Consider the following 23,353-nt stretch of genomic DNA (forward strand, 5'->3'; position numbering starts at 1 on the left):
GCGGCCGCCACATCGCGCGGGAAGGGCGGTGCGGAGGGCGGCGAGAAGATGGCGGCCAAAGGCGGCAGGAATGGGCTGCTCGATAAGGTGCGGGGCTGCCGCCCGGCTTTGACCTCTATTTCTTTTTCACTTTCGCCTCAGCGCTGCCTTTGGGGCTGTCTTCGGGTTCACCCCGGCCTTCCAAAGCGCTGTGAGGGGAGGGAGAGCGGGAGGCGGCGGGCGGGCAGTGTGCTGAGGGCTGTGTGAGGGGCTGAAGAGTCTGTGGGAGAGCCGGGGTGAGAGCTGGGAGAGTTCGTCCTGGGGATGGGAGGGCTCTGAGGAGACCTGGATTTGATGTTCCTGTGTCTGCGGGGAGCTCTGGGAAAGGTGGGCAGGGGGCTCGGTTGGGGGGTGTTGGTTGGGTGGGACGGGAGGTGACGGCTTCAGGTGGCTCTGGGGTGGGTCAGGTTGGGTGTCAGGAAAGCTTTTATCTGAAGGAGTGGTGAAGCACCGACACAGCTGCCCAGGGAGTGGGGTTGTCACCGTCCCTGGGGGTGTCCCAGAGCTGTGGGGATGTGATACTGAGGGACGTGGGGGTGGATTGGGGATCTGAGAAGTCTTTCCCAACCTTCACGATTGTATGAAAGCTATGGAGCCAGGCTGAGAGCTGGAAGTGTTCAGCCTGTGGAAAAGAAGGCTCGGCAGAGAGCTTACAGCACCTAAAGGGGCTGCAGGAGAGCTGGGGTGGGCTGTTTGTCAGCTATGTGGTGTTAAGCTCAAAGAAACTGGATTTAGATTAGATGAGGAAGAAATTATTCACCACCAGGGTGGGGAGGCTCCAGCACTGCAGTCCCAAGCTGTGGGTGCCCAACTCTGGCAGTGCCCAAGGTGGTGGATGGTGCTGTGGGCATTGGGCTGTGGGAGGCTTCCCTGCCCGTGGAGGGATTGAAACTGGCTGAGCTCTGAGATCCTTTCCAACCCAAATGTTCTGTGATTTATATTTTTTAACCTTTCTCATGTATCAGCTTTGATCTCAGCTCAGTTCCAAGCAGACAGGTGTTTGTGTCGCAGCCCATCCTTGTGTTTGATGAGTGCTGATGCTCCTCTGTCACAAAAACGAAAGGCCTGGAGGCGTTTTGTTCACAAGATGATAGAAACTGATGCCTCCATCTCAAGGGAAGGAGGGTGTACCTTCAGAGTGCTGCGCTTCCTTCAGCAAACTTCAAAGCGGGGATGGCTGCAGTTGAGAACAGTTTGATTCTTTTTCTGTTGATGTCTGTGTATTTACAAGCACAGTTCTTGTGTGTTTGTTTTGAGATGAAGCTCCTCGTGCTGTGTGTGAGATTTGGTGTGAAATCTTCAACGCAGCATCAGCCACTGAGTGAATTCTGTTAGTGGAAGATGCTAACAAAGTACTTCTGGCAATCTTTGTGTGCAGCCTTCAGCTCCCATGTGAGAGCACTTTGTGGTTACACTTAAAGAGCTCTAAGAAATACCACACTCTCAAGGTGTTCTGTGTCTTCTGCTGTGTCCTCTGTGTGTGGAGCTGTGGTTGTTTCAGAAGGAAATGAAGCAGTTGCTAAGGGAAGTACATCGTAGTGCAGGAGGAGTTTCAGCAGAGCTGTACAAAGCACACACAAGACAGTTTTCTTTCCTCCCTCTCCTTTGTGCTGATCCATAAGTTTTTGTTTCCTGCTTCCTGATGACTTAAATCTGGTAATATCTGTATTTCAGAGGTGTTATCTGGTAAATCATGCTCTTAGTCCCTAAATTGCTCAAGTTTTTCTCAACCAAGACAGCAGTGGCATGGGATCGAGGCTTTGTACTCCCATAAAAGGGCTGCTTGCTTCATGTTTGTGTTTGTACTTCACCAGTGAGCTGAATCAGGGTGAGTTCAGGGAGCCTGGGGTGTTGACTATCCCATTTTTTTGTTGTCTTTCTCATATTCTTTCAGCATTGATGACAACCAGGCAGTTCCTCCTGACCCTGGGCAGCCTGGTCTGGTGGTTGGTGACCCTGCACACAGCAGGGGGATGAAACTGGATGATTATTGTGGTCCTTTTCAACCCAGGCCATTCTGTGATTCATTCTTTGATTCATTCTATGACCCATAGAACCAGGGCTGTGTGCCTTGCAGTGTGCATTGTGTGCTGGGGCTCATCCTAGTTCCCTGGGCTGCATCTCAGTGTCCTGATTTAAAGCTCCTACATCAGCATTCATATAACCACAGTAGAAACAAATCTTTCTTTGTGACTTATGTTTTCAGTACTCACAGCATGCCTTAAACTTCAGAGCAGTATTTGGAGAGACAGGCTGCTCTTGGGTGCAACGTAAACCAAGCTGACAGCAGAACAGGAGGAATAAAGCAGGGGGAAAATGAAGTCTGTGCTGCTCTTTGAGATGTGAGTGGCTTGACACCTCCCATAGGATTTTTCTGTGCCTGTTGCCAGGGAGGGAGCTTGCAGCTGTAGGTGAAGGTGACTTCAGGCATGGTGAGGGATGGAGTGCTTGGAGCTGGGGGTGGCTGGGGTAAGAGAAAGCCTGTGTATTGCTGCTCCTTTTTTTGGAGCTAAGAGCAGAATGCTGCCCTGCAGTCACCCAGCTGCAGGTAGCTGTGTTGCTCAGGTATTTCAGCCAGGTCCTTGTGTGCTTCCTGTGCTTTTAGGACTCTCCCACACGTTGAAGCCTCGTTCTTACACATGAGTAAAGCAAGGGCGTGCTGTCAAGTACTAAAGCACCTCTGAGGTGTGCCTGACTGCAATAACCTGGCTGTTATCCCCTGGTGTGGGGAGGAGGAGGCACGCTTCTGTCACTTGGTTTTGGATGAAAGGAGTTGAGTTGCAGCTGAACTGAAAACGATCTCGAAATGGCTGCAGGTTTCTGTGAGTTCCCCTCCCTGACTCCAACAGGTCAGAGAATTGAAAGGGGAGCTGCAGTGCAGTGCTGGGAGGAGGAATCTCAAAGGGGCAGAGGTGAAGGGGAGACTGAAACTCCTCCCTGGCTGAGTCCCACAGTGCAGATATGTCCCCATTGCAAGGTCCTCTCTGGCCTGACCCACCATGGGGGGTTCAGGATGGAGAGCAAGAATCCAGAAGGTGATTCTCACGCTGCCTGGGTAAGGCTGGCCATAAATCTGTTCCCCTGTAAAGATTCCTTCAGTGAGGGACATGTCTGCAGTCTGGTGCCTCTGGGGACAGTGACCACAGAGTAGCTTTAAAATCCTGAGGCCTTCAGTGATAAACCTGAGGGCTTTGGTTTCATTTCTTCTTTTGATTCCTGAGTCTTTTCTCACTGCCGTTTTCCAACTATTCCATCTTCAAGCCTATCTAGGAAGCTGTTGGTTTTAGGACATAAGCAGCTGGACTAAACACTTGAGTTTTGGCAGTGAGATGGATGCGCTGTGCTTCAGTGCCAGGTGAACCACGCTGCTGCCACGAGCAGGGACTGCCAGCTGTGACAAACAGCCCTGAGCTAAGAGCAGATTAGGTGACAACCAAAAGGGATGTGTGGCACTGATCACACCTGGGATCCCATCAGAGCTGGAAAGCTCAGGGTGGTAGCACGGCCTGCTGTGCATCTCCCCAGCTGGGCCTCGAGTCTCAGAGCACCTTTTCCCAGTGAGAAATTGTAGATGTGTGTAAAGGAATAAACACAGCTCCTTCTTTGTTCCCTCTGCAGCACGTTGGCCAGAGGACTGCTCCACCTGCAGCAGGGAGCATTGCTGTGTCAGGTGTTTTATCATAGAATCATAGCATGGCCTGGGTTGCAAAGGAGCTCAATGCTCATCCAGCTCCAAGCCCTGCTGTGTGCAGGTCACCAACCAGCAGCCCAGGCTGCCCAGAGCCACATCCAGCCTGGCCTTGAATGCCTGCAGGGATGGGGCATCCACAGCCTCCTTGGGCAACCTGTGCCAGTGCCTCACCACCCTCTGGCTCAAAAACTTCCTCATCATCTCCAACCTAAACCTCCCCTGTCTCACTTTAAATCTATCCCCCCTTAAAAAATAGGGAATTCTTTCCCATTCTCTACTCCTGATAGTGTTGTTTGTGGGAATCCGAAGGGCTGGGAGTAAAACCGCTGTGGGTGCTTTTGTAAAGAAACATCAATAATTGAAAGAATTGTTCATTTCATTTCTTTCCCATCTACTTCTTGCTCCTGATTCATACCTGTGGATCCTGGGAGGTAATCACAACTTCACCAATGTGTTTGTGGGAGGGAGCAGGCCGGGTTTTACATCCTCCTTCCAGAGAAGGAGAGGAGCTCTTCTGACAGCTGTGTTGTAAATGCAACTGGGGGGCTCTGGGACTGGGATGTAACAGGGAGCAGTCACTTCAGATGCTCAGATGACTTTGATACGACGTGCTGCTTTGAAAGGTAGCCAAGAACTGCCACCACAGACACTGTCATTCAAAGGGAAGTCCATGCCTGTAAGCTGTGCTATCTGGGATTCATTGCTGTGAAGCATCTCCTTCTGCAGGTGGGTCTGAGGGAGATCTGGGCACAGAACACCATCAGAACACCCTCAGAGGCCACAAGCAGGGCCACGCTGCAGCTATTGGGACCAAAACCAGAAGAAAACCAATGTAAAAACTTGTTTTCTCAGGTTTTTTTTTCCCCTCTGCTGGTGGCAGAGTTGAAATCTGCAGAGCCTTTCTTTGGCAGTGGAGCTTTAGTGCTGGAGTGGCTGCGGTGCAACACAGCTCCCTCTCACACAGCTCTGTAGGTATTGGGGTTTCTCTCCTAACCTTTGTGTTGCTGACAGTGGCGAGTGTGGTAAAAGGAACTGTTACCCCATCCCAAATCTTTCACGTTTTGCTCTCCATTGCAGTGGAAGATCGATGACAAACCAGTGAAGATTGATAAATGGGACGGCTCAGCTGTGAAAAATTCCCTGGATGACTCTGCCAAAAAGGTGTGTGGTGACAGTGCTGCTTCAGCAGCTCTCTGAGCTCTTGAGAAGGATGATGTGGGGGGTCCTGGTGAATGAAAAACTGAACATGAGCCAGCAGTGTGCTTCTGCAGCTCGGAAAGCAAATGGGATCCTGGGCTCCATCAGCAGAGGGGTGGCCAGCAGGGACAGGGAGGTGATTGTCCCTCTCTGCTCTGCTCTTGAGGCCCCATCTGGAGCACTGCGTCCAGGGCTGGAGCCCCCAGCACAAGAAAGACAGGGAGCTGTTGGAGAGGAGCCACAAAGATGATGAGGGCTGCAGCACCTCCCTACAAAGACAGGCTGAGGGAGCTGGGCTTGTTCAGCATGGAGAAGAGAAGCTGCGGGGTGACCTCAGTGCAGCCTGCAGTGCCTCAAGGGAGCCTGCAGACAGGAGGGGAGTCAGCTCTGTGAAAGAGGAGATGGCAGCAGGACAAGGGGAAATGGTTTGGAGTTGAGGGAGGGGAGATGGAGGTTGGATGTCAGGGGGAAGTTGTTTAGAGAGAGAGTGGTGAGGTGCTGGAACAGCTGCCCAGAGAGGCTGTGATGCCCCGTCCATCCCTGGAGGTGTTGGAGGCCAGGTTGGATGGGGCCCTGGGCAGCCTGGGCTGCTGTGAGATGAGGAGGTTCGTGGCCCTGCATTGGTGGGGGGTTGGAGCTTCGTGATCCTTGAGCTCCCTTCCATCCCAAGCCATTCTGTGGTTCTTTGAAAGCACAAAGTGAACCCATCTCTGCGTTCCTCCTGCAGGTCCTCCTGGAGAAGTACAAATATGTGGAAAACTTCCGCCTGATCGACGGGCGCCTCATCATCTGCACCATCTCGTGTCTCTTCGCCATCGTCGCTTTGATCTGGGATTACCTGCACCCCTTCCCTGAATCCAAACCTGTCCTCGCCTTCTGTGTCGTCTCATATCCTTTGCATGCTCTCTTTTTAAGACCACAGGGGTTTGGTTTTCCCAGAAAGCACAACAAAGCCCTTCTGTGTCTTCCCATGTCGGCCATGTGGGAATTTCTCTGCCTGGAGATCAGCTGAGATCCAACTCTGCTTCGTGTGACGCAGTGCTCTGGTTGTCATGTGCTTACATGTGAGTCTATGTGTGAGGATCCAGGCCCCCCCTGGGCGCTCTGGTTGACTTTTCTAAGAGCCAACTCACGTTGAAGAGTGAACTCTGCAATACCAGCACCTGCTTGGAGTGCTGTTCCTAACAGGATGGCAGTGGGCTCTGTGTGGGTTGCCAGGTTGGTTCAACAACGCAAACAGGCACCTGAATTTCCTTAACTTGGTTGAACGTATTTTGTGATGATGGGAATCCTGACCATCTATACCTCCTACAAAGAGAAGAGCATCTTCCTGGTGGCTCACAGGAAGGACCCGGCTGGGATGGACCCTGATGATGTGTGGCAGCTCTCCTCCAGCCTCAAACGGTACCGTGAGCTCTGCCTGCGTTTATCACAAGGCAGGAAAGCTTTGGCCAAATGCCACCAAAACGAGGCAAAAGGAGTGGTGTTTTTTGTGCTGATCCCACGTGATTCTGTAGGATCCAAAGAGTTGTCTCTTATTTTTCCATTCTTCAATCCGTTTTACAGTAAGTAAGTAAGAAATGAGGGGCAGCACCAAGCAGTCCTTTGCCACAGATCTTCACATTTCACTTCTTAGTCAATGGGGAAGGAAAACCCAATCCCTTAACATGAACAGGTTGCCCGAGGAGGCTGTGGATGCCCCATCCCTGCAGGCATTCAAGGCCAGGCTGGATGTGGCTCTGGGCAGCCTGGGCTGCTGGTTGGCGACCTGCACACAGCAGGGCTTGGAGCTGGATGAGCATTGAGCTCCTTTGCATCCCTGGCCATTCTATGGAATTACACTCTGAAATCTGTGTTTTCCCCCCAGGTTTGATGACAAATACACCCTGAAGCTGACCTTCATCAGCGGGAAAACCAAACAGCAGAGAGAAGCTGAGTTCACCAGGTCCATCGCCAAGTTCTTCGATGCCAATGGGATGCTGGTGATGGAGGCCTATGAGCCTGAGGTCTCCAAGCTGCACGACAGCCTGGCGCTGGAGAGGAAAATCAAGTGAGCCGACCTCCGTGGAGCTCAACGCAAATAAAGGAAAGCAGTGCGAGAAAGCGAATCGCTTCTAATTTTGTTCTTCTGGTTGGTTATTTTTTGTCCTGAAATCCTTTTCCCTTTTTTGGATCGATGGGGATCCCTGAAATCATGCTGAGCTGCCCCCACCCGCAGCTGGGTGGGTTTAGGGGGGATGATTGAGAGGGCATTGCTCTGTGCCACGCATCCCTATGGGAGGAATTCAGGACAGAAAGCCTCGTTGAAACCAACTGTCTGTTGTTTGCAACCCGAGTTCTCTTTATTTTTATATTTAATTGCTCTGGGGGATTGTTTTTATATCAAACCTTTTAGGGCTGTGGGAAGGAGCGGCGTTCTGCGCTTGTCTCCCGGCTGTGCATCCGGCTGCTTTTTTCTTCTCGCCTCGTACGATGAAACCCTGCTGGAAAAACGGCATTTTTTTTTTAAAGCGCTTTTATGTTTTTCGTTTTCAATAAAAGGAACGAAGCGATGTGAGCGATAAACCCGGCGCAGCTTTAGGGGCGGTCCGTGAGTCGGGAGAGGGGGGGGGAGGAGGAGGCGGTCCTTGGAACCAACCCCGTGGGGTCGGGGCGGAGCTGGGGGAGGGCTTGGAACGGCGGAAGCGGCTGCGGGAGACGGTGATCGAGGGCGGGGGGGGGGGGGGGAGACGACGACCGAGGTATGGGGGTGCATTGGGGTTTGGGGCGTAATGGGGGACTGGGAACGTTGGGGGTGAAAGGGGGGGTGGTTGGATGGGGGTTTGCATAGGGGGATTGGGGAAATTGGGGCGGTGGGGGGGGGTGTCCTCGGGGTTTGCAGGAAAGGGGGGGCATTGGTGTATATTGGAGAGGGGGCGGGGGGGCATTGGTGCATGTTGGGGGGACACGGGGGGCATTGGTTCGTATTGGGGGGGGCACAGGGGGCATTGGTGCGTATTGGGGGTTGCAGGGGGCATTGGTTCGTGTTGGGGGGGGTGCGGGGGGCATTGGTTCGCATTGGGTGGCATTGGTGCATATTGGGGGGGCATTGATGTGTATTGGGGGGGCGCAGGGGGCATTGGTTTGTATTAGGGGGGGTACAGGGGGCATTGGTTCGTATTGAAGGGGGCGTGGGGGCATTGGTTCGTATTGGGGGGGCATTAGTGCATATTGGGGGGGGCACGGGGGGCATTGGTTCGTATTGGGGGGGCACAGGGGGCATTGGTTCGTATTGGGGGGGCACGGGGACATTGGTGCGTTTTGGGGGGGCATTGGTTTGTATTGGGGGGCATTGGTTCGTATTGGGGGGGCGTGGGGGCATTGGTTCGTATTGGGGGGGCATTAGTGCATATTGGGGGGGGCACGGGGGGCATTGGTTCGTATTGGGGGGGCATTGGTTTGTATTGGGGGGCATTGGTTCGTATTGGGGGGGCATTGGTTCGTGCTGGGGGGGCGTGGGGGCATTGGTGCATATTGGGGGGGCACGGGGGGCATTGGTTCGTATTGGGGGGCGCGGGGGGCATTAGTGCATATTGGGGGGGCACGGGGACATTGGTGCGTTTTGGGGGGGCATTGGTTCGTATTGGGGGGGCACAGGGGGCATTGGTGCATATTGGAGGGCATTGGTTCGTATTGGGGGGCATTGGTTCATATTAGGGGGGCACAGGGGGCATTGGTGTGTATTGGGGGGCATTGGTTCGTATTGGGGGGGCGCGGGGGGCATTAGTTCGTATTGGGTGGGCATTAGTGCATATTGGGGGGGGCACAGGGACAATGGTGCATATTGGGGGGGCATTGGTTCGTGCTGGGGGGCACAGGGGGCATTGGTGCGTATTGGGGGGGCGTGGGGGGCATTGGTTCGTATTGGGGGGCATTGGTTCATATTAGGGGGGCACAGGGGGCATTGGTTCGTATTGGGGGGCATTGGTGCTTATGGGGGGGGTGCGGGGAGCATTGGTGCGGATTGGGGGGGCGCGGGGGGCATTGGTTCGTATTGGGTGGGCATTAGTGCATATTGGGGGGGGCACGGGGACATTAGTGCGTTTTGGGGGGGCATTGGTTCGTATTGGGGGGCACAGGGGGCATTGGTGCATATTGGGGGGCATTGGTTCGTGCTGGGGGGGTGTGGGGGGCATTGGTGCATATTGGGGGGCATTGGTTCATATTGGGGGGGCATTGGTTCGTGCTGGGGGGGGTGCGGGGGGCATTGGTGCTTATGGGGGGGGTGCGGGGGGCATTGGTTCGTATTGGGTGGCATTGGTGCATATTGGGGGGCATTGATGCGTATTGGGGGGGCGCAGGGAGCATTGGTTTGTATTAGGGGGGGTACAGGGGGCATTGGTTCGTATTGAAGGGGGCATTGGTTCGTATTGGGGGGGCATTGGTGCATATTGGGGGGGGCGTGGGGGGCATTGGTTCGTATTGGGGGGGCGCAGGGGGGCATTGGTTCGTATTGGGGGTGTATGGGGGGGTTGGGAAAAATGTGGCTGTTGGGGGGTCAGGGAATGGGGGGGTTGGAAAGAGGGGGGGTTGGAAAGGGGGGGGGTTGGGGGGGAGCTCAGGGGTCTAGGGGTGTTGGTGGGGGGGGGGGTTTCATAGGGATATTGGGAAAACTGGGGTTCTGTGGGGTCAGGGCACGCTGGGATGGAGGGGAGGGGGTCCGTGGGTTGGCACTGACCCCACACTGACCCCAACTCCGGTCCCACTGAGGACAGGCACCATGGCTCAGGCTGTCACCTGGCTCAAGGTGAGTCCTCATCCCATCTCCTTGCTGGGGGGGGGGGGGGGCTACGAAGGGATACAACCCCCCCCTTTTCCCTCCATTTAACCTCTCCGATCCCAAACCCCAGCGGCTGTGCGGAGCCAAGGAGCCTCCCCAAACCCCAGAGGCCCCACTCAACCCCCCTCGGGAGACGCTGTTCCGACAGGAGGGACCCGGGGGGGTGACGTACCGAATCCCGGCGCTGCTCCACGTGCCTCCCCGCACCCTGCTGGCCTTTGCTGAGAAGCGCTCCTCCATCCGGGATGAGGACGCGCAGCTCCTGGTGCTGCGCCGGGGGCGGTGGAACGGGCGTAAGGTGGAGGTAATGGGGGCAAGGGTGGTTTTGGGGGCCTGGGGGGGGGGTGGTTTGGGGGATTCAAAGTGGTTTTGGGGTTCGTGGTGGTGGTTCGGGGAGGTTGGGTGGTGGGTTTGGCGTTCAGAGTGGTGGTGGTGGGGTTTGGGTGGTGGGTTTAGGGTTTGGGACGGTGGTTTTGGGGTTCAGGGTGGTGGTTTTGGGGTGGTTTTGGGGTTCAGGGTGGTGGTTTGGGGGTTCATGGCAACGGTTTTAGGGTTTGGGTGGTGGGTTTAGGGTTTGGGACGGTGGTTTTGGGGTTCAGGGTGGTGGTTTTGGGGTGGTTTTTGGGTTCAGGGTGGTGGTTTGGGGGTTCATGGCAATGGTTTTACGGTTTGGGTGGTGGGTTTAGGTTTTGGGATGGTGATTTTGGGGTTGTTTTGGGGTTCAGGGTGGTGGTTTTGGGGTGGTTTTGGAGTTTGGGGTGGTGGTTTTGGGGTTCATGGCAACGGTTTTAGGGTTTGGGTGGTGAGTTTAGGGTTTGGGATGGTGGTTTTGGTGTTGAGGGTGGTGGTTTGGGGGTGGTTTAAATTTTGGGGTGGTGGTTTTGGGGTTCATGGCAATGGTTTTAGGGTTTGGGTGGTGGGTTTAGGGTTTGGGACGGTGGTTTGGGGGGTTGGATGGTGGTTTTAGTGTTCAGGGTGGTGATATTGGGGTTTGGGTGGTGGGTTTGGGGTCTGGGATGGTAGTTTTGGTGTGGGTTTAAGGTTTGGGATGATGGTTTTGGGGTTCATGGTGGTAGTTTGGGGGTTTGGGTGGTGGTTTTGGGGGTGGTTTAAAGTTTGGGGTGGTGGTTTTGGGGTTTGAAGTGGCAGTTTTAGGGTTTGGGAGGTGGGTTTAGGGTTTGGGATGGTGGTTTTGGGGTTTGAAGTGGGGGTTTCAGGGTTCATGGCAATGGTTTTGGGGTTGGAGGTGGTGGTTTCAGGGTTTGGGTGGTGGGTTTGGGTTTGGGACGGTGGTTTTGAGGGGTTGGATGGTGGTTTTGGTGTTCAGGGTGGTGCGTTTGGGGTCTGGGATGGTAGTTTAGGGGTTTTGGTGTGGTTTTAAGGTTTGGGATGATGGTTTGGGGGTTCATGGTGGTGGTTTTGGAGTTTGAAGTGGCAGTTTTAGGGTTTGAGAGGTGGTTTTGGGGTTCATGGTGGTGGTTTGGGGGTTTGGGTGGTGGGTTTGGGGTGGTTTAAAGTTTGGGGTGTTGGTTTTGGGGTTCGTAGCAATGGTTTTAGGGTTTGAGTGTTGGGTTTAGGTTCTGGGATGGTGATTTTGGGGTTTGAAGTGGGGGTTTCAGGGTTCATGGCAATGGTTTTGGGGTTGGAGGTGGTGGTTTCAGGGTTTGGGTGTTGGGTTTAGGGTCTTGGATGGTGGTTTTGGGGTGGTTTAAAGTCTGGAGTGGTGGTTTTGGGGTTCTTGGCAATGGTTTTAGGGTTTGGGTGGTGAGTTTAGGGTTTGGGACGGTGGTTTGGGGGTTCAGGGTGGTGGTTTGGGGGTGGTTTAAAGTTTGGGGTGGTGGTTTTGGGGTTCATAGCAATGGTTTTAGGGTTCAGGTGGTGGGTTTAGGATCTCAGATGGTGGTTTTGAGGTGGTTTAAAGTTTGGGCTGGCGCTTTTGGGACTCACAGCAATGGTTTTGGGGTTTGGGGTGGTGGTTTCAGGGTTTGGATGGTAGGTTTGGGATTTGGGGGTGGCGCTGCTGGGCTTCGCAGCAGTGCTTTGGGGGTTTTGGGGGCAGTAGTTTTAGGGCTGACCCTTACTGCTGCCACCAGTGGGGCCCTGCAGAAGAGCTGAGCCAGCTGACCCTCCCTGCCCACCGCACCATGAACCCCTGCCCTCTGTACGATGCCAACAGCGGCACCGTTTTCCTCTTCTGTATCTGCGTGCGGCGCCGCGTCTCCGAGTGGCATCAGATCGTGGTGGGACGCAGCGCGGCGCGGCTCTGCTGCTCCTCCAGCCGGGACGGCGGCCTCACCTGGAGCCCCCTGCGCGATCTCACCCACGAAGCCATCGCCTCCGACCTGCCCTACTGGGCCACTTTCGCCGTGGGGCCGGGCCATGGGGTGCAGCTGGACTCGGGTCGCCTGGCTGTGCCGGCGTACGCTTACTACGTTCACGGCCGGCTCTGCGGTGTCCCGCTGCCCTGCTGCACCCGCCCGCATTCCTTCATCTTCTACAGCGACGACGGCGGACGGAGCTGGCAGAAAGGTTCCCTGCTGCGGGGCATGAGGACCGGAGAGTGCCAGGTGGCTGAGATCGCTGCCGAGGATGGAGGGAGGCTGCTTTACTGCAGTGCCCGTCGGCCGTGCCGCTGCCGGGCCGTGGCCGTCAGTGCTGACCGTGGGCAACGGTTCGGCCTCCCGGCGAGGAGCCCGGCGTTGTGCGAACCGCCGCAGGGCTGCCAGGGCAGCGTGGTCAGCTTTGTGCCCAGCACCATTGGGCGTCCTGTAGGCACCACCGAGAGCCCCAGCAGGGACACCCAACGTTGGCTGCTCTGCTCTGACTCAACCAACCAGTGCCTGCAATGCCATTCAGGCAATGAGAGTCCCAGCAGGGACACCCAGCGTTGTCTGCTCTGCACCACCAGCCCTGAAAGTCCCAGCAGGGACACCCAACTCTGCTACCATCCAACCAACCTGCAACAACACTGTGATTTAGGGCTCCACGTCAATACCACACCGCCCAGTGAGTGTCCTACAGGCACCACCAGCACCGAGAGCCCCAATGTGGACACCCAGCATCAGCTGCTCTGCTCCAACCCCACCAACCAGCTCCAGCAATGTGATTTAGGGACTGAGAGCCCCCATGGGGACACCCAGTGTCAGCTGCTCTGCTCCAACCCCACCAACCAGCTCCAGCAATGTGATTTAGGGACTGAGAGCCCCCATGGGGACACCCAGCGTTGGCTGCTCTACTCCCACCCCACCAACCGGCGCCACCGTCGCGATTTAGGGCTCTACGTCAATACGGCGCCGCCCAACGAGGGGGGCTGGCGGCACCCAAGGGTGCTGCAGGAGGGACCTTGTGGGTATTCTGACCTGGCCGTGTGCCCCGATGGGGTCTTTGGGTGCCTGTTTGAGTGCGGGGAGGTCAGCGGCTGCGAGGAGATCGCCTTCTGCCTCTTCACATTGGGCACCGCGGGAGGTGGTGAAGGCAGCGAGAGGCCTTGCCTTGGGAAAGAACCCATTTTTGGGGTTTTGTCCCCAAAGAGCAGCGGGGAGAACTCAGAGGAAGATGTGAGGGATGCAAACCCAGCGGAGGAGAAGCAGCGTTGCAAGGCTTTTAATTAAGACTTTTCTGTGAATTGACTGAGGCCCGTCGTTGGGTTGGCGATGGTGTAGGAAGGAACTGGATGTGACAGGACATGAGGGGCCAGCAGCACACTGCAATGCCCAGATGGAATTAGAAATCAACATTTTAAGGGGGTGGTGGTGGTGGGTTGGGGTTGGACTTGGGGGCTCAGAGATCTTTTTCCAACTTCAATGATCCTGTGATTTTCAGCTGGGGAAAAGCCAAAATCAGAGATGAGTTACAAGTTCCTGCCTCTTATTATGTGCCACCAGAGAATATTTCTCCTTTTTTAGAGTTTTTCCCCTGTTTTTTCCATTGCCTGATGCCTGCTCAGAGCCCAGCTCTGTCTGTCCAACCACAGGGGCAGACAGGCGGTGCCACATCCCCAGGCTGGTGATGGCAGCTCAGCGTGGGCCCACATCCTTGTGCCAGCAGCGAATAAATCTCCGAAAAGAATCCAAGTGGGTGGCAGAAGGAGGGACGAGGGATGTGAGGGATGGGGATGGGGGGCAGCAAGTGGTGGGGACAAGGAGCGATGGGTGTGTGGAGTCATAGGGATGTGCAACATGGGGATGTGGGACGTGGACAGGTGGGATTTTGGGGTGTGTGGTGATGGGGATGCGGGATGTGGAGTTCAGGAGATGTGGGACACAGTGCTGGGGGACATGGGATGTGGAGTGATGGGGATATGGGGCAGGAATTGGAAGGAACGTGGGACATGGCATGAAGTGATGGGGGTTTTGGATGTGGAGTGACAGGGATGTGGGATAGGGAGTGGTGAGGATGCAGACGTGGGGTGGATGGGACATGGGGCATGGAGGGGAGGGGAATTGGGGCAAGGAGTGACGAGGATGTGGGACAGAATGGAGATGTGGGATGCAGTGAAGGCAGTGTGAGAGCGATTGGGGCATGGAGTGATGGATGCATGGGGTGTGGAGTTGACGTGGAACGTGGAGTCATGGGGAGTGAAGGGGACGTGGGATATGGAGTGATGGGGACATGGAGTGATGGGATACAGGACACGAAGGGGACGTGGTGCTCAGAGGTGAAGCAGGGGGGCTCTGAGCAGTGCCCACCCTGTGTCCTGTGCCTGTCCTTGCACCCACAGGGCTCGTACACCTGGGGCATCCGTTCACCCCTGTTGCCACCCTGCTCCTGTTTCTCTTTGCCATTCCTTGAGGAATTCAGCTGGTTCTGGCCCACTGGGAGCTGTTTTGGGCAAGTGGTCCCAGTGCTGATGTGGGGATGTAGTGGGGTGTCTCCAAACTTACCTCCCTGCCCCTGCTGGGATTGGGGTGAGGATGGCCTAGGGATGTTACAGGACAGAATGGGATCAGCCAGGAGGGGTACAGGGACAATAAGGACCAAGAGGATGGGGACATCAAAAGGGGTTGGGACAGAATGGGGACAGGGAGGGTGAGGATGTGGATGATGGGGACAGGATGGGATGGGGATGCGGAGAATTGGGACAGACAGGAGAGAGACAACCAGGATGGGGACAAGGATGATAAGGAGCAACAGGATGGGGACAGGAAGGATGGGGACAGAATGGGATGGGGACAGGGTAGGTAGGATTATTAGGGGAAAGAATGGGGATAGATAGGAGGGAGACAGGGTGGAACAGGATGAGATGGGAACAGAACAGGCTGGGGAGAAGATTGGATGGGAACAGGACAGATGATGTGGATGATGGGATGGAAATGCACAGGACTGGAAGAACCAGGATGGGGACAAGAAGGGATAGGGACAGAATGGCATGATTATAGGGCGGAATGAGAATGGGCAGGATGGGAAAAGGATGGAAAGGGGGCAGGTTGGGATGAGGACAGGATGGAGTGGGGACTTCCAGGAGTGGGGACAGGAGGATGGAGACAGCCAGGATGGGTGTAGGGATGACAGGGAGCTGCAGAATGGGGACAGGATGGGATGGGGACTGTCATAAGGGATGGGGACAGATTTGGGACAGGGAGCAGAATGGGATGCTTAGAAGACAATGGGAACAGCCAGGAGGAGGACAGCCAGGATGGGAGCGGGATGGGATGGGGACCATCAGGAGGGGTTGGAGACAGGGTGGGAGTAAAATGAGATGGGAACGGGGAAGGGTTATTACAGGACAGAACAAGGGCTTGCAGGAGGGGAACGGGAGGATGGAGACAGGCAGGACAGGGACAGAAATGTTGATGGCTGGGATGGGGACAGGGAGGATGAGGATGGGATGGGATTGATGGGAACAAGGAGGATGGGGACAGGACGGGAGGGGGACAGAGAGGGATGGGACGAAGAGGAGGTGACAGCACAGCTCACTGCAGCACGGGGCCAGCCAGGAGGGCCCAACCACACCGGGGCCAGCCAGGAGGGGCCGCCAAATCCCCATCACCACCACCACCACCACCACCACCCTGTAACCCCCCTCATCCCCATCCCATCCTTCCGCTCCCTTCCTTTCTTTCTCCCTCCCTCCATCCCTCCCTACCATTGCGGCCTCCGGGAGGGGGATGCGAGCCGTGGGGGTGCTGGGGCTGGGGGCCCTGCTGGCCTGGCTGCCCCCTGCCCACACCGACACTTTCTCAGCTCTGCGCAGCGTCCGTCAGGCGCGGGGCAATGAGGGGCGGCTGCTGCGGAGGCTCCGTGCGTATCTGCGGGAGGAGAGCGCCCGGCTCCGCCGCCTGAGCAGGTAAGGAACCCCCCGAGCCCAACAGGGGACGCCCTGCAGCCACGCCAGCCCAGCTCCGGGTCGGGGATGGGCTGCTGGAAATGGGGGTTTCAAGAGGAAAAGGAGCAGCCATGGGTGGTACTGGGGGGGGGGTGGGATGGGAATGGGAACGTGGGGCTGGGGGCTCCATGGCAGCGAATCAAGATGGGCTTGGAACTGATCCGTAAGATCCCTCCCAACCTAAGCTGTTCTTAGGATGGAACTTAGGAATGCTTAGGATGGGAATTTGGAGTTTGGTGGTTGGGGGATGTGGGTCTGATGCAGAGGTGGTGCCACCACCGCAGGTTGTCGGGTGACACTTTGAGTCCAGCAGATCTGCCCCCGTTCTAATTTGGGCATGTTGGGTTGCTCACAGCCCCTCTCCCTGGGCGGTCACCTCCTCACCCGTGCTGCCACCCCATGTAGGTTCTATGAGAAGGTCCGGGCACTGCACCAGGACCCCGGCGCCTCGGTGGACAACCCTCTGTCGGCCTTCAGCCTCATCAAGCGCCTGAGCTCCGACTGGCCCAGCGTCGTCTACAGCAGCGAGGCCACTGAAAACAGCCGTGGTACAGCGGGGATGTGTTGGGACAGCAGAACGATGGGATGGAGGGGACGAGGAGGATGGGATGGAGGGGACAGTGAGAAGGATGGGATGGAGGGGATAATGGGGAGGATGGAATAGAAGGGACAATGAGAAGGATGGGATGGAGGGGACAATGGGGAGGATGGGATGGAGGGGACAAGAAAGATGGGATGGAGGGGACAATGGGGAGGATGGGATGGAGGGGACAATAAGGAGGATGGGATGGAGGGGACAATGGGAAGGATGGGATGGAGGGGACGAGAAGAATGGGATGAAGGGGACAATGGGGAGGATGGGATGGAGGGGACAAGAAGGATGGGATGGAGGGGACAATGGGAAGGATGGGATGGAGGGGACAAGAAGGATGGGATGGAGGGGACAATGGGGAGGATGGGATGGAGGGAACAATGGGGAGAATGGAATAGAAGGGACAATGAGAAGAATGGGATGGAGGGGACAATGCGGAGGATGGGATGGAGGGGACAAGAAAGATGGGATGGAGGGGACAATGGGGAGGATGGGATGGAGGGGACAATAAGGAGGATGGGATGGAGGGGACAATGGGAAGGATGGGATGGAGGGGACGAGAAGAATGGGATGAAGGGGTCAATGGGGAGGATGGGATGGAGGGGACAACAAGAAGGATGGAATGGAGGGGACAATGGGGATGGATGGGATGGAGGGGACAATGAGAAGGATGGGATGGAAGGGACAATGGGGAGGATGGGATGGGGGGAACAGAGAAAACAACAGGGAGGATGGCAGGAAGAGGATCATGGGCAGGATGGAATGGTTACTGAGGAAGACAGGGGTGCCAAGGAAGCACCACAGGAGGCTGACGGAGGCTGGCAGCCTCCAAGCTCCACCAATCACAGAATCATTGAGTTGGAAGCCCCGGCCAAACCCCCCTCCATCGCCCCATTTCCTCTCCAGCTCTCCACGTCGGATTCCAGGAGTTGCAGAGGGAGCTGCCCGGAGCTGAGGACCTGGACGGGGCGGCGCGGGCGCTGATGCGGCTGCAGGACGTCTACGCGCTCAGCGTCAAGGGCATGGCCAACGGCCTCTTCCAGCCCGCCAGCACTGACCGCCCACCCCTCTACAGCCCTGGTCGGCGTGTCTCACTCTCGGCTGATGACTGCTTCCACGTGGGCAAGGTGAGGGCGATCCCAGCCCTGTGGAGCGTGTCGTAGAGTAGCTTAGGTTGGAAGGGTTCTTACAGATCACCCAGTTCCAAATCCCATCTTGTTTTGCTGCCATGGAGCAAAGCTGAGTTTTTCCCTTTGCTCGTGGAGGTGAAGTGGCCCTGCTGAATCAGCCCTGAGGCATCCCGTGGATCTCATCCAAACTGGGGATTTGTGATGGTTCGTGGCTCGGGGAGGGGAGAAGCCAAGCTGAGGGTGTCTGGGAGCCCTATGATCCCATCCTGGAGCCCAACCCATCCCAGTGCTGTTCCAAAGCTTGGTGCTTGGTTTCCCAATCCCAGTAGGGGGTGAAAAGTTGGGCCCGTGAGTGCCTGAGAGGGAATTAGGATGCTTTGATAGAGACTGAGGATTTTCTTCAGGGCAGAGTCCCCACTGCAGAGCCAGGACTGAGTCACAGAGCATGGGATGGGGGAGGGCAGGGTGGGATGGGATGGTTTGGGATGAGATGGAGATAGGGACAAGGATGTAAATGGGATGGGATGGGGCAGGGTGGGGTGGGATGGGGATGGGATGGGATGGGATGGGATGGGATGGGGGTGGAATGGGGATGGGGATGGGGGTGGGATGGGGATGGGATGGGGATGGGGACGGGATGGGGATGGGATGGGGATGGGATGGGATGGGGTAGGATGACATGGCATGAAATGAGGATAGGGATGGAACAGGGATGGGATAGTTGAGATAGGAATTGGGATGGGATGAAGATGGAAATGGGATGGAGATGGGAGGGGGATGAAGATTGGGATGAGGCTGTATATAGAGATAGGATAGGATGGAGATGGGGATAGAGATGGGATGAGATGGAGTTAGGGGCAGGGATAGGATAAGGGATGAGGATGGAGGTGGAGATGGAATGGGGATGAGATGAAGACATGATGGGGGAATAGGGATCTTGATTGAGATGAGAAAGGGAAAGAAGGAATAGGACAGAATGGGGACAACAGTGAGGACAGAACAGAATAGGGATAGGGATAACAAAGTGACTGGATGTGACTAGATGAATGGGAATGGGGATGGGGATGGGATGGGGTGGGGTGGGATGGGATGGGGTGGGATTAGCTGCAGTGAGGACAGGAAGGATTGGAACAAAGTAATTTTAGATGATGATGGGAAGGAATGGGACAGGGAACAGGTCAGGCTGATCCAGCAGCATCTCTGAGCACTGCCTGCACTGCCTCGCAGGTGGCCTATGACACAGGTGACTTCTACCACTCCATCGCGTGGCTGGAAGAGGCCGTCAGCCGCTTTCGCCTCTCCTACGGCAGCTGGAACCCAGAGGAGGAGCGGGGCAGCCTGGAAGATGCGCTGGACTACCTGGCTTTCTCTTACTTCATGGTATGACCACGACCCCCAGTGCCCCATGGCCTGACCCCATTCCCAGCACTTGTAGGGCCGAGCTCTGGGCTCATAAGCTCCCTGTCCCATCCAGGCTGGAAACATCTCCCATGCGTTGACTCTCTCCAGGGAGTTTCTCCACTATGGTACGTGGGGTTCAGATGTGGTCCCAGGGAGTTGGGGAGAGGTTTCGGAGTGCCTCTATCACCTCTACATGGGCTTGGGGTGAAGCCTTCTCTCTGGTAGATCCCAGCAACCAGAGGGTAACAACGAATGTGGCCAAGTATGAGAAGCTGCTGGCAACACATGGGGACCGTGTGGGGAGACCCCTGCAGCGCCCCAACGTCACCCAGCTGCAGAACCGGGACGCCTACGAGGAGCTGTGCCAGGGCCTGGGGGCACAGGTAGGGCTGGCAATAGGGTACCACAGCCCCCACCTCATCACCAGCCCCATCCCCACATCCTCTCCATCCCTTCTGTCCCCAGATGGCCCCGGAGCAGCCCTCACACCTTGGCTGCTCCTACGAGACCAACGGCAGCCCCTACCTCCTGCTGCAGCCTGCCAAGAAGGAAACGCTGCGGCTCCAGCCCTACATTGTGCTGTACCACGACTTCGTCAGCGATGCCGAGGCTGAGACCATTAAGGGACTGGCAGGGCCCTGGGTGAGCAGCTGGGTGGGACAGGAATGCCGTCCCCATTGGTGTCCCCTTGGACCATCCTTGGACCACTCTGACCTGCAGAGCAGTGGGTTTGGCTTGGCTCCATCCATGCTGCCATTAAGCCCACCCAGGGTTCTGGGGACAAACTGTGTCCCTTCCCAGCCAGGCTTGGTGGGTTGGTGACACCCAACGACAGTCATTGGCACTACCAGTGACACCACATCGTAACTCAGTGTGTTGCTTCCATCACCCCATGGGGACACCATAGAGATGTTTGGCCAATGGCTGCTATAATTACCCCAATGTAGTCCCCAAGGTGGGGTCCCTGCTTTGGCTTTGGGGCCTCCAGAGGGTGGCCCTGTCTTCAGCAATGTCCCTTCCTCATGTCCTCTACAGCTGCAGAGATCCGTGGTCGCCTCTGGAGAGAAGCAGCAGAAAGTGGAGTATCGGATAAGCAAGAGGTAGGAGCCACTACTGGGGCCAATGTGTCCCCATTGCCACAAGTCCCCAGTCTGCTCTCTAAGTCAACGGAGAGATGAGGTTGGGTGTCCCCATTTGCTCCCAAAGTCAATGGGGGCTGAGGTTGGGTGTCCCCATTTGCTGCCAAATGAAGTCATTGAGGGGCTGAGGTTGAGTGTCCCCATTTGTTCCCAAAGTCATTGAGGGGCTGAGGTTGGGTGTCCCCATTTGTTCCCAAAGTCAATGGGGCTGAGGTTGGGTGTCCCCATTTGCTCCCAAAGTCAATGGGGGCTGAGGTTGGGTGTCCCCATTTGTTCCCAAAGTCACTGGGGGCTGAGGTTGGGTGTCCCCATTTGCTCCCAAAGTCAATGGGGCTGAGGTTGGGTGTCCCCATTTGCTCCCAAATGAAGTCAGTGAGGGGCTGAGGTTGGGTGCCCCCATTTTCTCCCAAATGAAGTCATTGAGGGGCTGAGGTTGGGTGTCCCCATTTGTTCCCAAAGTCAATGGGGGCTGAGGTTGGGTGTCCCCATTTGCTCCCAAATGAAGTCATTGAGGGGCTGAGGTTGGGTGTCCCATTTGTTCCCAAAGTCAATGGGGGCTGAAGTTGGGTGCCCCCATTTTCTCCCAAATGAAGTCATTGAGGGGCTGAGGTTGGGTGTCCCCATTTGCTCCCAAAGTCAATGTGGGCTGAGGTTGGGTGTCCCCATTTGTTCCCAAAGTCAATGGGGGCTGAGGTTGGGTGTCCCCATTTGCTTCCAAATGAAGTTAATGGGGGCTGAGGTTGGGTGTCCCATTTGTTTCCAAAGTCATTGAGGGGCTGAGGTTGGGTGTCCCCATTTGTTCCCAAAATCATTGAGGGGCTGAGGTTGGGTGTCCCCATTTGCTCCCAAATGAAGTCAGTGAGGGGCTGAGGTTGAGCTTCCCCACAGTGCCTGGCTGAAGGACACAGCTGACCCAGTGGTGCGGGCACTGGAGCTGCGCATGGCAGCCATCACCGGCCTGGACCTGCGGCCACCCTACGCTGAGTACCTGCAGGTGGTCAACTACGGGCTGGGCGGCCACTACGAGCCCCACTTCGACCACGCCACGGTCAGGAGAGTCTGTAGGGTCGTGGGGTGGTCACTGGGTTGTCCTGTGGGGGTTCCTGGGATGGTCATTGAGATGGTCCTTGGGTGTACTTGGGATGGCCAGCAAGATAGACTCTGGGTGCTCCTAGAATGGTGATCAGAACGGTCCTGAGACAGTCACCAGGATGGTCTTGGATTGTCCTATGGGTGCTCCTGGGATGGTGCTGTGGGAGGGAGGTTCCTGGGGTGTCCCGTGGGATGGAGCCAGGAGGAGGCTGGAGGAAGGAGAGGAGGAAAGAGGGAGGAAGGGATTTTCCTAGCAGCAGCTCAGAGCCATGAGGTCCATTAGGGTAAGAGGTGTCTCCCAGCAGCGCCCACACAGACTGACCATTTCCACTTCCTTGCTTTTGGGGCAGTCCAGGAAGAGCCCTCTTTACAGAATGAAGTCAGGCAACAGGATCGCCACGGTCATGATCTACGTGAGTCCCCATTTTGGTCTGTTTTTGCATCTGTGTGGACATCAGTAGGGTTCAGAGTGAACGTGGTTGGAGAGGGGTGAGGGCAGCTCTAAATCACACAGCTATGGCACTAAAAGTAGATGGCTATGGTGATAAAACGTAGCGTTGGCAGAGGATTTCAGAGCTTGTGCAATGCCACAGCAAGGAAAGCATGGGGGATGGAACCAGGGGAGGTTTTGTGCCTTGGAAAGCAGTCGTATCCCCCAGGGCAGGAGGAGGATGAGGGCCGTGACTCACATTTCTTTTTCTCCTTTTCCAGCTGAGTGCAGTGGAGGCAGGTGGCTCCACTGCCTTCATCTATGCCAACTTCAGTGTGCCAGTGGTTAAGGTGAGGGGAACCTGCACAAGATCCTGAGAGTGGGGAACAGGGGGGGACACAGCTCTCCCATTTCTTATCTCTTACACAGAGTCACAGCTCAGCCCATCCCAACAGCAAATCCCAACCTGCCACTCCCTGATGTTTTGGAGTGCCAAAGGCCAGCCCTGGAGCTCCTGGCTCCATTCTAGGGGTTCCAAACCCAGTGTTTGGGCCTTTCAGCTTTCTCTTAGGGTTGTCAAACCCCAACCCCCTAACTCCCAGATCTGGGCTGTGTATACTGCCCTTGTTTTGGGGGGCTGACCCTTAATCTTGAAGCTCCTACCCATGACAATCCAACCTCAGGGCTCTCAGCTCTGTTTTGCCAAACCGCAGCCCTGAGAGCCCAGCTGTTGGAATCCAGGCTTAGTTTTGGGGTGTAAAATCCCAATGCTGGAGCTCCCAGCTCTGTTTGAGGGGTGCCAAAGCCCTGGGATGTGTCTTTATTCTGCACTGCAGAACGCAGCCTTGTTCTGGTGGAACCTGCGAAGGAATGGTGACGGTGACGGGGACACCCTACACGCTGGATGCCCCGTGCTGGCTGGGGACAAGTGGGGTGAGTGGCAGCACCCGGTGTCACCCCAGGGCGATTCGGGGTCAGAGGGACAGCAGGGAGGCCACCCCCATGAGGTTGGTATAGGGGACAGAGACAGATGGGGCCTTTGTCCCTTCCAGTGGCAAACAAGTGGATCCATGAGTACGGGCAGGAGTTTCGGCGGCCGTGCAGCCGGGATCCCCGGGACTGAGCGACCAGCTGGGCTCAAGGCTGCAGCTCCTGACCTGGGTGCTGTCGTTGTCACCATGGCAGTGAAAAGCCTCCCCAGCACAGCGCAGCTCCACTGGGCTTCATCCATGAGGAGAAGAGGCTGCTGCAGGGGGAGGAGGTGCTTTGTTGAGCTGTGGCTTCCCTCTGGGAAATCTGTTGAAAATAAAATCCAAGGAGACTCAACTGGAGGCTGGGAGAAATACTTTGGTGTGGCATTAAGGTTTACTGGGAGAGCAGGGGGCGAGTGGATGGTACCAAACCCACACATGTTCCATAGCCTGGACCATAAGCACACCCTCTGTCCCATCTCAAGAGCAGCAGTGAGAGCTATGGCACTCCTACAGCCATCAGTATG

The 23,353-nt window shown here is 56.2% G+C and overlaps 3 protein-coding genes and 1 long non-coding RNA gene across 8 annotated transcripts; all 4 read left to right on the plus strand.

Annotated features, from left to right (window-relative positions):
• The first annotated feature begins 10 nt into the window (after positions 1 to 10).
• SPCS2 (signal peptidase complex subunit 2) lies at positions 11 to 7,439 on the plus strand. Its single transcript, XM_048942379.1, has 5 exons — positions 11 to 87; positions 4,808 to 4,891; positions 5,655 to 5,814; positions 6,196 to 6,331; positions 6,795 to 7,439. The coding sequence occupies exons 1-5, from the start codon at positions 49 to 51 to the stop codon at positions 6,979 to 6,981; spliced, it is 606 nt and encodes a 201-aa protein (XP_048798336.1). The 5' UTR covers positions 11 to 48; the 3' UTR covers positions 6,982 to 7,439.
• LOC125692198 (uncharacterized) lies at positions 393 to 4,690 on the plus strand. The gene is made up of 3 exons (XR_007376520.1): positions 393 to 1,867; positions 4,354 to 4,456; positions 4,583 to 4,690. It is a non-coding gene; the product is annotated as an uncharacterized LOC125692198 (long non-coding RNA).
• Positions 7,440 to 7,574: 135 nt separating the features above from the next.
• NEU3 (neuraminidase 3) lies at positions 7,575 to 13,371 on the plus strand. 2 transcript variants are annotated; one of them, XM_048941789.1, is made up of 4 exons: positions 7,575 to 7,627; positions 9,682 to 9,713; positions 9,817 to 10,050; positions 11,840 to 13,371. In XM_048941789.1, the coding sequence occupies exons 2-4, from the start codon at positions 9,687 to 9,689 to the stop codon at positions 13,355 to 13,357; spliced, it is 1,779 nt and encodes a 592-aa protein (XP_048797746.1). In that variant the 5' UTR covers positions 7,575 to 7,627; positions 9,682 to 9,686; the 3' UTR covers positions 13,358 to 13,371. The 2 variants fall into 2 exon arrangements, with proteins under 2 accessions (XP_048797746.1, XP_048797755.1); XM_048941798.1 differs by lacking the exon at positions 7,575 to 7,627 and adding an exon at positions 7,654 to 7,668.
• Positions 13,372 to 13,713: 342 nt separating this feature from the next.
• Positions 13,714 to 23,175, plus strand: P4HA3 (prolyl 4-hydroxylase subunit alpha 3). 4 transcript variants are annotated; one of them, XR_007376307.1, is made up of 15 exons: positions 13,714 to 13,819; positions 14,467 to 14,576; positions 15,930 to 16,032; positions 16,477 to 16,619; positions 17,570 to 17,790; positions 19,021 to 19,173; positions 19,268 to 19,319; positions 19,405 to 19,577; positions 19,660 to 19,836; positions 20,230 to 20,294; positions 21,222 to 21,381; positions 21,781 to 21,838; positions 22,137 to 22,205; positions 22,692 to 22,788; positions 22,908 to 22,922. XR_007376307.1 is itself a non-coding variant. In XM_048941813.1 (15 exons), the coding sequence occupies exons 1-15, from the start codon at positions 13,755 to 13,757 to the stop codon at positions 22,976 to 22,978; spliced, it is 1,722 nt and encodes a 573-aa protein (XP_048797770.1). In that variant the 5' UTR covers positions 13,714 to 13,754; the 3' UTR covers positions 22,979 to 23,175. The 4 variants fall into 4 exon arrangements, 3 of the variants coding, with proteins under 3 accessions (XP_048797770.1, XP_048797780.1, XP_048797785.1); XM_048941813.1 differs by having other exon boundaries at positions 21,776 to 21,838; positions 22,908 to 23,175; XM_048941823.1 differs by having other exon boundaries at positions 19,420 to 19,577; positions 21,776 to 21,838; positions 22,908 to 23,175.
• Positions 23,176 to 23,353: the final 178 nt, after the last annotated feature.

This window comes from Lagopus muta, chromosome 1 (genome assembly GCF_023343835.1).
Source record: "Lagopus muta isolate bLagMut1 chromosome 1, bLagMut1 primary, whole genome shotgun sequence".
NCBI lineage: Eukaryota > Metazoa > Chordata > Aves > Galliformes > Phasianidae > Lagopus > Lagopus muta.

What these genes read in the sequence shown, in the direction of transcription:
- P4HA3 (XM_048941813.1), top strand. Translation starts at nt 13,755, where the DNA reads ATGGCAGCTCAGCGTGGGCCCACATCCTTGTGCCAGCAGCGAATAAAT. An exon ending in AGGGACTGGCAGGGCCCTGG is followed by an intron (nt 19,837 to 20,229) that starts GTGAGCAGCTGG and finishes TGTCCTCTACAG; the next exon opens with CTGCAGAGATCCGTGGTCGC. An exon ending in TCGCCACGGTCATGATCTAC is followed by an intron (nt 21,839 to 22,136) that starts GTGAGTCCCCAT and finishes CTCCTTTTCCAG; the next exon opens with CTGAGTGCAGTGGAGGCAGG.
- SPCS2 (XM_048942379.1), top strand. Translation starts at nt 49, where the DNA reads ATGGCGGCCAAAGGCGGCAGGAATGGGCTGCTCGATAAG. An exon ending in CCTCGCCTTCTGTGTCGTCT is followed by an intron (nt 5,815 to 6,195) that starts CATATCCTTTGC and finishes AACTTGGTTGAA; the next exon opens with CGTATTTTGTGATGATGGGA. An exon ending in CTCTCCTCCAGCCTCAAACG is followed by an intron (nt 6,332 to 6,794) that starts GTACCGTGAGCT and finishes TTTTCCCCCCAG; the next exon opens with GTTTGATGACAAATACACCC.
- NEU3 (XM_048941789.1), top strand. Translation starts at nt 9,687, where the DNA reads ATGGCTCAGGCTGTCACCTGGCTCAAG. An exon ending in AGGCTGTCACCTGGCTCAAG is followed by an intron (nt 9,714 to 9,816) that starts GTGAGTCCTCAT and finishes CCCAAACCCCAG; the next exon opens with CGGCTGTGCGGAGCCAAGGA. An exon ending in GGAACGGGCGTAAGGTGGAG is followed by an intron (nt 10,051 to 11,839) that starts GTAATGGGGGCA and finishes TGCTGCCACCAG; the next exon opens with TGGGGCCCTGCAGAAGAGCT.